General features: G+C 40.7%; 1 protein-coding gene across 27 annotated transcripts in view; it reads left to right on the top strand.

Moving 5' to 3' along the window:
• The window catches only part of lrrfip1a (leucine rich repeat (in FLII) interacting protein 1a), a 41,919-nt gene that overhangs the window by 5,262 nt on the left and 24,347 nt on the right, over positions 1-12,310 (top strand). For all 27 annotated transcript variants that reach the window (XM_041057982.1, XM_041057983.1, XM_041057981.1 and 24 more), the window contains exon 2: positions 11,366-11,452. In XM_041057982.1, the coding sequence (XP_040913916.1) occupies positions 11,366-11,452 (87 nt within the window). The remainder of the gene's footprint in view (positions 1-11,365; positions 11,453-12,310) is intronic.

The following is a 12,310-nucleotide window of genomic DNA, read 5'->3' as shown; positions in this document are numbered from 1 at the left end:
GATCAGTTTATGTTTGTTTTAATTTTACAAGTTTTACACCAGACATTGTGAAATTACCTCCCATTTAGTGGAGCAATCTGACAAGCAGTTGGACGGTTCTCTGACATCAGTGTAGTTATGTCCGTCATTGGCTTTAATGCCTTCACAGCATCCCCTGCATTTGACACATTTGTTTTGAGGACAGAGGTCGCACTCTCCTTTCCTCACCTCAGGAGCCAGCAAGGTGGCACAGATTGCAGGCTGCTGTTCTAAAAATCTCTCCTCCGTGTCATATGCACTGTTCCAACAACTGCAACTACCATGTTAGATGTGTGGTCCGTCATCAGCTCTACATCTTTATCTCTTAGCTGCTATTCTTCCATGACATTAAACAGTAGCTCCAACAGATGAGAACCCATGTGACTCTTATAAATGGCTCTCATTTGCAGCACATGCAGTAAAAACTTCCAGTCCTCCTATAATATAATGTGCTGCTCTATGACCAAATAAAGCTGTAGATCCTTAGCAGTGAAAGCTGCCACATTCTTTTCCCTCTCTCAGAGTTTCACGGTGAAGTTGACAGTACCTCCTCAGTTCTTGGCTGATTAGCTGGACTTGCTGTATTCTTTATGGTTGCAGACGATGGCTCAGGGTGAATGTGGTTCCTCAGATTTGTTGTATTACTAAAATATTTCATTTTTACGAAGTAGATTTTACGCACAGTGTGCATCTTTTCAAGTTTGTGCTTCCCAGTAAGTTCATAAAATCCCAAATGTGGCCAGATGTCCACTTTCCAAATACTGGGTGTGTTTTTTATAACTTGCTGCTGATCTCTGCCACCCTCTGCCTTATCGCCCAACATATCAAAGTAATGTTAGCTTAACATTTACCCACAATTAAATGCAAGAGAGCGACATTGTAGTACAGCGACTTAAAATCGCGAAAATTCTAATAATTCAAATAATTCAAATAATATGTAGGAATTTGGCCAAAAAAGAGAAAGAACTCCCAAAAAGTATTAGTTGTACATTTCTGTCGTGTAAAAGGTAAAAGTGGATAGTCCAAACACATCAGATTTGTTTCCAAATGTACAGCAGTCTTTCTGTAATCTGTTTTTGGCCCTTTCCTCTGTGGGTATGAGTTCTAAAGTGGAGAACAGTAATGAGCACATTATACAAACAGGTGGTACTTGGATGGTAAGTGCATTAACTATTTAGTGGTTTAACCAATTCTAACATTTTCATGCAACCATAAACCACCTTTCACATTCCTCTATACTAATGCTGCACGATTAATCTAATCGCAATAGCAATCGCTATTCATGTCATGCTGTGCGATTACATAACCACATAAAAGACCCTGAACAGCAAGAGTGCTGTGTAAAACCTGTCGTTACGTCCCAAGGTAATACGGCCAATCTGTATCAACATTTGAAGCAAGACAGAGAAACATTCTACGAGTGCATACAAATAAAAGCCCAACCAAGTAACGTGAAAGATAAAACTGAAAACCACCTGAAAGAACCATAACATACAATCACGGATACATTTGCAAGTGTCGCGACATACGAAAAGACCTCAAAAAGACACAGGGAAGTCGCAGACTGCTACTTCCTTTGCACGTTGCAGAAATGCAGAAATCGCAATCGCACATTTTCATCAAATCGTGCAGCACTACTTTATACATTGCAGTATGTTATCTAATGTGTAAATGTTATTTACAAATGGACAGTCATATCACTGGATAGACTTTTTTGTCCACTACAGAGCTACTATTAAGCTTTTAACCTTCAGTATGAGTCATTAGATGTAGTTACCCTGAAACCCAGTGTACCATAGTGTACCACCATTTCCCCTCAGTCTGGTGTCAGGTATTGATGATCACAGTAGTAATAACAGTCCTGGAATTTGGCCCAAGGTAAACTCTCTTGAAAGCTTCTGGTAAAGATTCAATCCCAGTGTGTGTTACACCCAATGATCACACCCAGATGTGTCACAGTGTAAATCTAGCCCAGTGTGTTGGTAAGCACATACTTGGCTCTGACTGTGAATGTTGTTAAATTTAACTGGACAGCACACTTGACAAATATTGACTGGTAGCTTAAGAGTTATGTTCCTAAATGTGTCCCATGTGTTAGAAAATCCAAACAATGATATTTTTCTCGTTTTGGACACTGCCACTAGCAGTTATTATATAGATGGGATTTATGTTAAAAGTCATTTACAGTCACGCTTTGCTAATAATAGACCAGCTTCAGATTGTATCATAGTACAAAATGCAGCTCTTAAACCTGACCTGGCCCTCATGTGGGTCATCACACAGGCATGCTGCATTGTCCAGCATGGTTGAGGCCCATATTATAACTATATTTATTTAAGTTCTCATCTAGATGCTGATTTGAAACCTAAATATTTCATGAGACCTTATCCAACCATATTTTTAATGCATTGTATTGACTGTAAAGCCTTTGTTTGCTCTGAGTCTGCCAGCTGTCAAAACTGCCCCACTGAGCTCTGTTAAAACAGCTAGATGTCCCCATATGTCTCACAGTGCTGTGATCAAGTGAAAAACAGAGACCATAGCAGCAGTGATCACTTTAGTGACTTCAGTCATTTGAGTCGGACTTGAGTTCAAATCTCAAGTGTACAACTCTGCTAGTTGTTGTGACATCAGATTGACATACAACACCTAAGCATTAAACCCAGTGACAGACCCACTGTTAGCTGGGCATCCTAAACCTTACCTGAGCTTGTATGACGCACATCTGCAGTGTGAGTGCTCGTAGGGGGGGTTGACATGACATAACTTCCTCAGTTGGTTTCTCTTGAATGGAGCTATGAAGCAATGTCTGTGCTGGAACCTGTGTGACTGCATTGATATTATCAGGCAGGATTGGCCTGTCACAGAAATGGTGTTATCAGAGTTTGACAGCATTTGCTCAACAGAGATTGGCAGATTTATTAAATACCAGTAGAAAAACAGGACAGATGTTATTGATGATTTGGTAAAGACAAAGATTTAATTACTTTGATAATATTCCCACAAAATTATATGGATTATAGGATTTCTCTGATGTTTACCTCCAGTTACAAGTACCTGACCTATGATTGTGCATCACTGGTGCTCGGTCCACTGCATCTCTCTCCAGGTTTCTCGTGATAGTCTGTTTAGTCTGCAGTTTAGTGTTCAGTTTGAGAAGACAATGTAAACTGGGGATTAATGTACCAGTTTGGTTCTGGGTGGCTGTCAGAAACTCAGTGGAGCGTTGAAGAGAATTGAGTATTTAGAGCGGATTAGTCTGGGGCTTGACGGCAAGGACGGGGAAGCCCACCATACAATCCCCTTTTCATTCTTACAGCTATCAAGGGAACAAGCCAGCAAGCCACAATCCCTAAGGCAGTCACAGCCAAGTTAATCTTTAATACAGGGGACAAGCAGCACACATTTACACAATGACAGCAAACAGGTCAAATCCTCACTGAATAAATAGTGAAGTTTTGTAACCTTGTCCCGTCCAGTCTAAACTCTCAGTTTCATGTCGATGTTTATATGTGCTGCACTTCTGAACAAGGCATTTTGAGCTTGCTGCGTGTCCATCTGTGTGAATAAACCAGCTGTGCCAACCAGAATTTGGCTGGAGCAGTGTGACATTTTCCAGTGAACACCCATTATGACATGAAGTACTTAAGCATTAATGGCCTAAACAATTACTTGTGTATTTCCTGATATGTGTGTATACCTCAAACCACTGGCTTCAGTTTGGCTTGGTTTGGTTTGGTTTCCCAGACTCATGTCTCCTTAAAAGGAAGTAGAGGCCCTGTGTGTGCTGGCTTCCTCTTGATGACATCATCACGTACAATCAGCCCGGGCAGATTCTTATCGCGTACTCCTTCCTGTTTATTCACCACGGCTGAGTTTTCCTCCAAAGCTTAGGGAACATTGGGGGTGGGGCTCAGTGGGGATTGAATGCAGGTATTACAATGCTTCAGCTCAGGTACCCTGAGGGTGCTGATGCATTAACAGTTGATGGCAGAGCACACAGACCAATCAGTGATGATTCTACAGACAAGTAGGACCAAAGCAGGACAAATGCCTGAATAAAAGATGTGACCAAAGCAGCCATGAGACACTAGGGTCAGGTATACTTTTTCTTAATATTCAGTCATTTCAGTATTTTTGGAATTTGAGAGATTTAAATGATAAATTTATTTCAAATCTCTCCTAACTTCAGCCAGCCGATACTGATGGCAGAGCAGGTAGGGCCAGTTAATCTCATAACTTTGATTTATTTTCTCAGTAAATCAAAGGTCTTCTAAATCTTTTTAGTCCCCAAAATGTCAGAAAATAGTTGACTATATCTATCCCACTTTTTCAGAGTCCAAGTCTTTCAGAGTGATTCTGTTGTCTTGGCTTTAGGGGAAAGCTCATTCCACCTGTGGAGCCAGAACAGAAAAGCTTTGACAGAGATGAGTAACCACATGGTCCTCGGAGTGACAGTATGGCCAGAAGAGGACAATGGTGGGGCAAGAGTATAGGTTTTGACCACGGCTTGGTGGTAGGAAGGAGGAGTTCCTCTCACTGCACTGTAGGCCAACATCAGCATGTGGCCCATGTGTCTCTTAGCTCTGGTTCTTGAACCAGTTCCATGAAGGATTCTTGGAACCTTGGTGATATCTAGTGAACCAGAACAGACATTTGTTCTTATCCAAAAAAAAAAAAAACCCCAAAAAACAAGCATGAACCATGTATTAATGATAAGATGTAGAAGTCTGTTACGTGACAAATTCTCCCTTTCCAACCTGTAGAATGTGACACACCCACTGATGTGGTCACAGTTTCCACCAACCTGCTCCATGTCTGTGGAAAAGATTCTGGAAGCTGCTATGTGCAGCCAGAGTAGCGGGTGGAGAAGAGGGGTGGTGTGGTTGAAAATACCCTTATTATTAAGATTTAGCAACTCCTGGAGTTCAAAATCAAGGAAGTGCTTCTTGAAGTCACAACCTGTCACAGTCTGCTTTTACTAAACTCCATCAGTGTGACCATGAGCGAGACATGTAACCCTCCCCTACTTTGGTGTCACTGCCCAGAGGGAATGAGTAAGCAGTGTTCATATGAATGTGCTCGGCTCCATGAAAATAGCATGGAGAAATAAATCATCTTTTGGAAATAAACATGTCTCAGAAATTCCTTTCTGCAACTGATCTCCTGTTATTCACTGCACTCACAGAGCTGCATTGTGTAACTTCCTGTAAGGGCTTGCTTATTCCCATCATGCATCGGTGGCAGCGGGAGTTGCAACATTAAGTGGTGTTGCCTGAAGCACCGTGTTCAGGCTACAAGCAGCTTCCTATTACATCCACAAGGAAAAACACGGAGGGCCCCACAGTGTGTAACCAACTGGAAACATGTGGGCAACATCAACCAAAATATCTCAAGTGATGGCCATTACATAGTATAATACATTACAGGTTTGCCCACTGCTTCTTGAGAAGAACAGTCCACTGTCATGTGTGTTGATAGGATGGTTGACAGTTTCCTGGTTTCCCTAATTCACTGTCTTAATTTAGGGGAAAAAAGTGAATGTCTTGTCAGTCCAGAGCATTAGACCACTTAGTAATTCCATGTTTGCATCTCAGGAGAATCTTTTGGGGGGGAAAGAAAAAAAAACGTTGAGGTCTGGTTTCCCGGGCTGCATGGCATTTCTTTACTGTTAAAGCCCCAGCTGCCTCCGCTGTGCCTGAAGCATATTATTTATTTTATTCCTGGCCTGAAGTATCCTGCACAGTTGCAGTTTGTTTGCAGTGCTGAGGACTCTGCAGCTGTTCCATGTGTTTGCGGTGCAGCCTGAGGTCGAACTTGCATGGCTGTGTGAGCGGAGGCAGGCAGAGCGACGGCGGCAGGAGTTCGATGAACAGTTAAATGCGTTTCATGAGTGGGCACAGCTGGGATGAGTCTGCATTGATCTGCATTGATCTTTTTCAGAACAGAAACTTTAAAGTCTGCTGCCTCCTTATTATATATATCTTATAAACGTGAGTTTATTGTCCTCTGTGTTTCACACTGTAGGACCATACTCATCCATAATGTGGATGAGTTTTTGCTGACATTTTTTTTTCTAGAGCTTTCAACACAGTCTTCAGTGGCTGATAGAGTTTGCTCCTGAAAAAGCTAAGTAAGTGGACCTTGAGTGAGCATTTCTTTTTTCAGACTAGTTCCTTCCAAATCAAGAATGAACTTTCATCCTTTACCCCGGGTGAGATGTTACTGCTACTGCCACTACAGCTACTGACAACAGATCCATCTCCATGACAACTGGGCAAACTCCATCCACTGATAAAGACCATGTGAACCAGCTAAAACGTGGATTGTGACTTTGATTCTTAAATTAGTGATATTTATATTTACATGGTACACTGCTGCTCTGTTAATGATCTGTTTAATCAGTCAGTCTATTTGCTTTATTATTGTTTTAAGGGGGATAAAGGTTTTTAAGGGTTTCAGAACAAAAATTAAATTTTAATCCATTTCTGCACCTCGTGAGAAAAAGCCGTCTGTTCTGTTGACTCATGTCTGTGGTAATAAATGAGCTGAACTTTTTCACAGCCACTCCCTGTTAGGCAGCAACTGGGGGAATTACAAGGTTTTTGCAAAGAGGAACCAAAGTTTTAATTTTCCAAGCCAGTCATCGTCACCCTCGACTGGACAATAAGCAAACTGTGTGTGTGTGTGTGAATATATTTAATGGTGCCACCTCCTTTTAGAACCAGTTGATCAGAAATCAGAGTTATTTCTGTTTGTCCTCTTTGTCCACCCTGTCAGCACTCACGGTCATTAAAATACCCGTCCATTTTGGTTGCTGAAGACTGGCTTTGAGGGCGTGGGAAATGAGCTCACTGGAAACAGAGTCGGTCCAGGCTGGCATGTAGTTCTGGTGGCACTTCAAGACTGCGCCTTGGCAGATTGGCAGTAGAGACAAGGGATCAGGTTGACAGGAGCCAGACCAACACAGCTGCCCTCTGCAGTCATCTCAGTATGTTGTCAGATGCAATGTAGGTTTGTGAAGTGCAATTTAAAACCATCATGAGTGCGATTGAAGCATCTTTCCAACAATACTGATAACATAACGTTTTGTTCGCAGAAATTTGGACATTTTCAATTCTTCTAGTGGGTTTAGAAGTTGACCACTTTGAAAGTAAGTTCTAGCTCTTGCTTGACAAAACTGCAAATCAGGACGTGGAGGAAGGACAACTTACTATACTATGTTACAAAATCCACCTTTGCTCAACATGGTTGAAATGAGCCTTCCCTTAAACTCTTATGTTGTTTTTTTCTGCTTTTGCCAGCATGTAAACCATTTCAGAGGTTATGTCCAAGTGGTGAATCTCGTTAGAGCCTCCTTTTTTTGTAATGAACTAGCTCATTGGCTCTCTGGAGAACAGTCATCCCATTGAAATTGTGCTGAATTAGAACAGTTTTGATAGAACCCAAGTCCATGTAGGTCATTATAAATAGCTGTAAAGGAGGAGGGGAAAAAAGACGTGTGCTTCTGTCTTTTGGCCTAGTTAGGTGCATCTGTCTAGTTTGAGGCACCTACAGTATACAGTCATTCATAGACAACATGTTGGAAGCACAGGTGATCCAGGATTCCTGGCTGGCTGATATCATGGTGTATTTTAATAACTGCAAGAAAAAGTCTGTTGAATTCTTAGAGCCAAACTGCTCATTTTTATCAGCCTGCAGTTAAATGACACTGTCAAAACTGTAGCGGACTTTTTAAGCATTCACAGCGCTCACTGCCCAGTAAAAAGGAAGTCATTAATGTGTAGATTACGAAATCGCACCTCTTGCGAGAGGGTTTTGAGAGACTGCCACATTTAGACATTTAGCACTGAAATTACCGCTGCACAAACAGACAGTTTACATACTGGACATAAAAAAATCCTGTGTGTGAATGTGTATAAAGACTTGTCAAACCACGGTAAACTGACCCTTCGTCCACGCTCACATTTCACACCTCAGTGGCTTTGCATTGTATTTTGCACAATGCTGGACTTGATTTCTGTTTCTGGACTTAACGACCATAAGTGATTCCTGCTACACAGGCTAAACAAGCTCAGGTACAATATATAATGTGTTTTCCATCGCAAAGTATAATAAGATTTGTTTAGAAGTATCTAAGTCTGATAATACACAGCCTACATTTCTTCACATAGGCTACTGTCTTTAAAATGAATACTTTCACTGCTTTATATAAGGTATGTTGCAGTTTTGTTGAAGTGTGACAGTGTAGTGTAACAGAACAGATGATGACAAAGTGTGTGCCAAACATGAGCTGTGACACGTTCACAATAGACTTAACCCACTTGCTGTTGTTAGGTGGGGTGTACTACATTCACACTATTCACAGAGTGTCCAGTATGTTGTCGCTCACAGGAAAGTCTCAGTCAGCATGATATGATTGTCTTCGTGTCCTGGCACTTACTGTATTGTATTTCGGTGCATTGTATGTGGTACTGTATAACCCACCCATCTGGCACCTAAATTAATAACAGCAGAAAACAAATCATTTCCAGCCCAAACTGATTAATAATGTCTTATGTGTCTGTCAAAAGTCTGTTTTGCTCTGGCCTCTCATTTGAATGAACTCTGTGTAGCTGGTTTTGTATACTTAGGGCAAACTAGTGACAAATGACAAGCTATTTGAGTAAAAGCTCTTAACCCCTGAGCTTGTTGTTGGATGGCGTAAGTGCTTACTACTGCTCCGTGCTCAGAGCAAAGTGGCCATGTTAATGGAGGTTTTCAAGAGCTGTATTTATGTTTCTGGGGGCCAAAGGACTGATGTCATTCTACTCCTCTGACACTGCAACTTTGCCACCCCTGGGGTCATGGCAGATAAAATGTGGTTTAAGCGAGGGACATTGAATACGTACGCTTGAGCGTAGATGCAGGCACAGCATTGGATTTTAAGAGCTTTTTCTGTGTGTCTGCAAGCTATGGGCAAAAATGTGAAGTATTCCAAGGACAATGAGCAATCACTGACTGAGAGGAAATGCCATTTAAGCAGTCAGTGAGTGAGCCACAGGGAGACCATAACTTTTTTTGCGAAGAACTTTTTGTGACTTTTCAGTTAAATTATTTGATTTTTGTGTTTTTCTATAACCTTGACAACAGTGTCTTTTTTTTTTAGCGGTGTCCTATTACCCATTCACACACATTCACAAGCAGGTTCCTGTTCCTGCTACACACACAGTTTACTGCAGGGTAAAAGGTATCTCTACTGATGCAGCAACAAGCCTGCTGTTCTAACATTTTAGGCCACTGTCGCTCATTTCTCCACCTCTAGGACATCTTACCAGCAGATTCAGGCAGATGGACGTTACCTAAATCTTTCTGCACACTCCATAGCTCTTAATTTCAAACCTGCAACTATAACATACAGAGAAACTACACACAAAATCTTGTCTGGACAAAAAGTCTCACTGCACTGACCTCTATGGGTTGAAAGGTTCAAGTCTGTAAGTCTTCTGACCACATCCGTCACTACATGTGGGTGTGGTCAGGTGTGGTTTGTCGACACCAAACTGTGATGTATCATTGGACGATGGTTAAGTGCTGAACTTCACAGTAATCAGACAGAGCAAGCTGCAACCACTAGATGACACTGCAAGTTAGAGGTTGTGCCGCATCATGTTGTCCATGATAATGCAGGTATAAATCCTTTTGTGGTAAAATGTCTTATGCCCTGATCTTAACAATATTAAGCTGCATTGGTATTGGCATGTAAGTCAGCCAGCAAGTAACAAGAAAACACCCCACTCAGTACATATATTGGTCACAAATCTGTATGAAATAATACTGATCCACATCAAGATTGTTTTTATTGAGTAAAATGTTTTTTTCTTTTTTTATGTAAAAAAAAAAAAAAAGTACTTTCAGTCAATATATTGTAATAAAATTTCGAGAAATGTTGGTCTAACAAATTCCCAAATATCAAAATTCGTATCTGCCTCAAAATCCAACCAAAATCTGTATTTGAGAGTTAAGAGTCAGACATATCTTTGTATTTCTGTACTGCAGCTTGTTACCTCGGCTGTCACGCAGCATATACACGGGTACTGTTGAACTGTAATTCATTTATAGTGTTTACGGTAAGTGTTTAACAAGAGTCTAACATGAGGGTTTGGCTTAATATTCATCAATATCTTTAAAGCAAAAATGGCACGAGATTACTTTAAGGCTGTATCACTGTTATTATGCTTTTTAAACTAGATATAGTGATTGTTCAAGTGTGAAACTATAATATGAAAACTTGGAGCAGCTGACATCCAGATTTATAAAGGGGAGTGAACTCGGGTAGAGAAATACAGCCATAATATTTTTCTTACTTTACTTGGGCAAGAGTTTGAAGACGTCAAATAGCAAAAAGATACTGAGTGCTGACATTAAGTGATCACACCTTTTTGAATATATTGATCTGGCTATTGTTCTGAAGAAAGAGCATATTCCTTCAGTTTCTGGAACAGTATGTTTTACTTTCACTTTAAAGAAAGATGAATGTAAACTGGGTTATCTACATCATGAACTGAAACTTTTTAATAGTCTGTGCGTCGGCATGCTGTCCTTTGAAACCAGCTCTCTTCTCTGTGTTTTCCTGTTGCTCGGTCATGATGACTGACATGAGGGAAATGCATTAGAGCGATGGTAGGAGGGGTTACAGTGACCCCACCTAGAGGCAAACAAGCTGCAATCGCAGAGTGTCTACCACAAAGTTAGAGGAAGGAAATGCTTACACACACTCTGTAACGCACACACATACACTACACGCTCTGAGAGAGGTCCTTTTAAGGAAAAGGCCCAGCTCTTGTCTGAGTGCTGAGTGGAGCAAAGGCAATGCCCTCAAATACAGACATATAAATACATACACGCATTTCCACAATGTTGTGACTGCATGTCTGAAGAGTCACACATGACTACACACATCTAAATACAATAAAACAGATGCATTCAGAGTTTAAAGGACACATGATATTGTGTGTTTACAGACACTGCTTCAGCACTGTCCAGTGTAGTGCGACACACTGCAGTGTAAGGTCTGTGAAGACTGAAAATGACCACCTGGGAAATGAATCTTTCATTGTTTAACTGAACTTTAAGCAGCATTACTTTTGAATATCTACGCAACACTGTACCATTTAATGAAGGATTCATTTAGTCTTTGTGATTTGACAGCTGACAGTTTAACTCTGTCGAGGAACTGGACCCCTGGTCACACGCTTATTCAGCACTTGTAGATATTTAGACGTGTCATTTAAGTGGCCTAAATCAACCGCTGTCTCACTTCTCTTTTTCTGTTTTCTTTCCCCCTGTGTTTATCCACCCCCCTCAGGCTGAGGCCAGGCTGGCAGCAAAGAGGGCAGCCAGGGCAGAGGCCAGAGAGATCCGCATGAAGGAGCTGGAGAGACAACAGAAAGAGGTATACAAGTGAAAATACACTGTCACGTTTCAAACCATGGGATAAAAGACACCTTAAGGTCAACTCTCAAGGGAATCACTGCCCTGGGAGGAGGGTTTTATGCACGTGTCACTAAATTTCTGGAGTTTCTATAAATACACCTAAACCACCTAAACAGCTTAACATTGGTAGACTTCAGCACATTTATGCAGTATTACTACATTCAGCTGTTACACTAGGTGCTACTGTACCTATACAGACTAGTAATACATTACCATAACAAGAGGAATTCAGCGGTCTTGTTTGTACTGTGTTAGCTGTTTGGACTTGGAGCATTTCCTGGAGATTCCTAGTAGAGATGTTGTTGTTGTTCAAAGAAGGTGCAAAAAAGTAAATAAATAAAAAGAAACACATTGTGTTTAAATTAGGTAAGAGTCGACTTACAAAACACCTGATAAATCGGTTCTTTACTAAAATGTCATAAACAATCTGTCCAGAGCCAGTGAATTTCATTTTAACTGCTTTTGCTCCAAAAACTTTGTTTACAAAATGCACAGAGAAATCAGATTTTGGAAGACTGAATTTATTTTTAAATGGATGCCAAAAAAGATCTGGAAGATACAGATACAGTATTACTCCACATATTATATTTCCAATAATAAGTAGAACATTTCTGAAGTCAGTAAAAAGTTGTAAACTCTTAGTCATAAATTTTAATTAGATTTTAAGAGATAATACACAATTAAAATTGAGGTTAAATGAACAGTATATGTGGATATTTTTTTACAGTGTAGGTTCCTGCTGTGAGGATTAGCACACAGTCAGCCAAAGCAATGAGAAGAAAGTCCTTAAAGAGGCTCACTAATTACTCTTTCAAGA

This window comes from Toxotes jaculatrix, chromosome 15 (assembly GCF_017976425.1).
Source record: "Toxotes jaculatrix isolate fToxJac2 chromosome 15, fToxJac2.pri, whole genome shotgun sequence".
NCBI lineage: Eukaryota > Metazoa > Chordata > Actinopteri > Toxotidae > Toxotes > Toxotes jaculatrix.
Note: the sequence above shows the minus strand (reverse complement) of the source record. Positions and strands in the feature narration are given on the sequence as shown.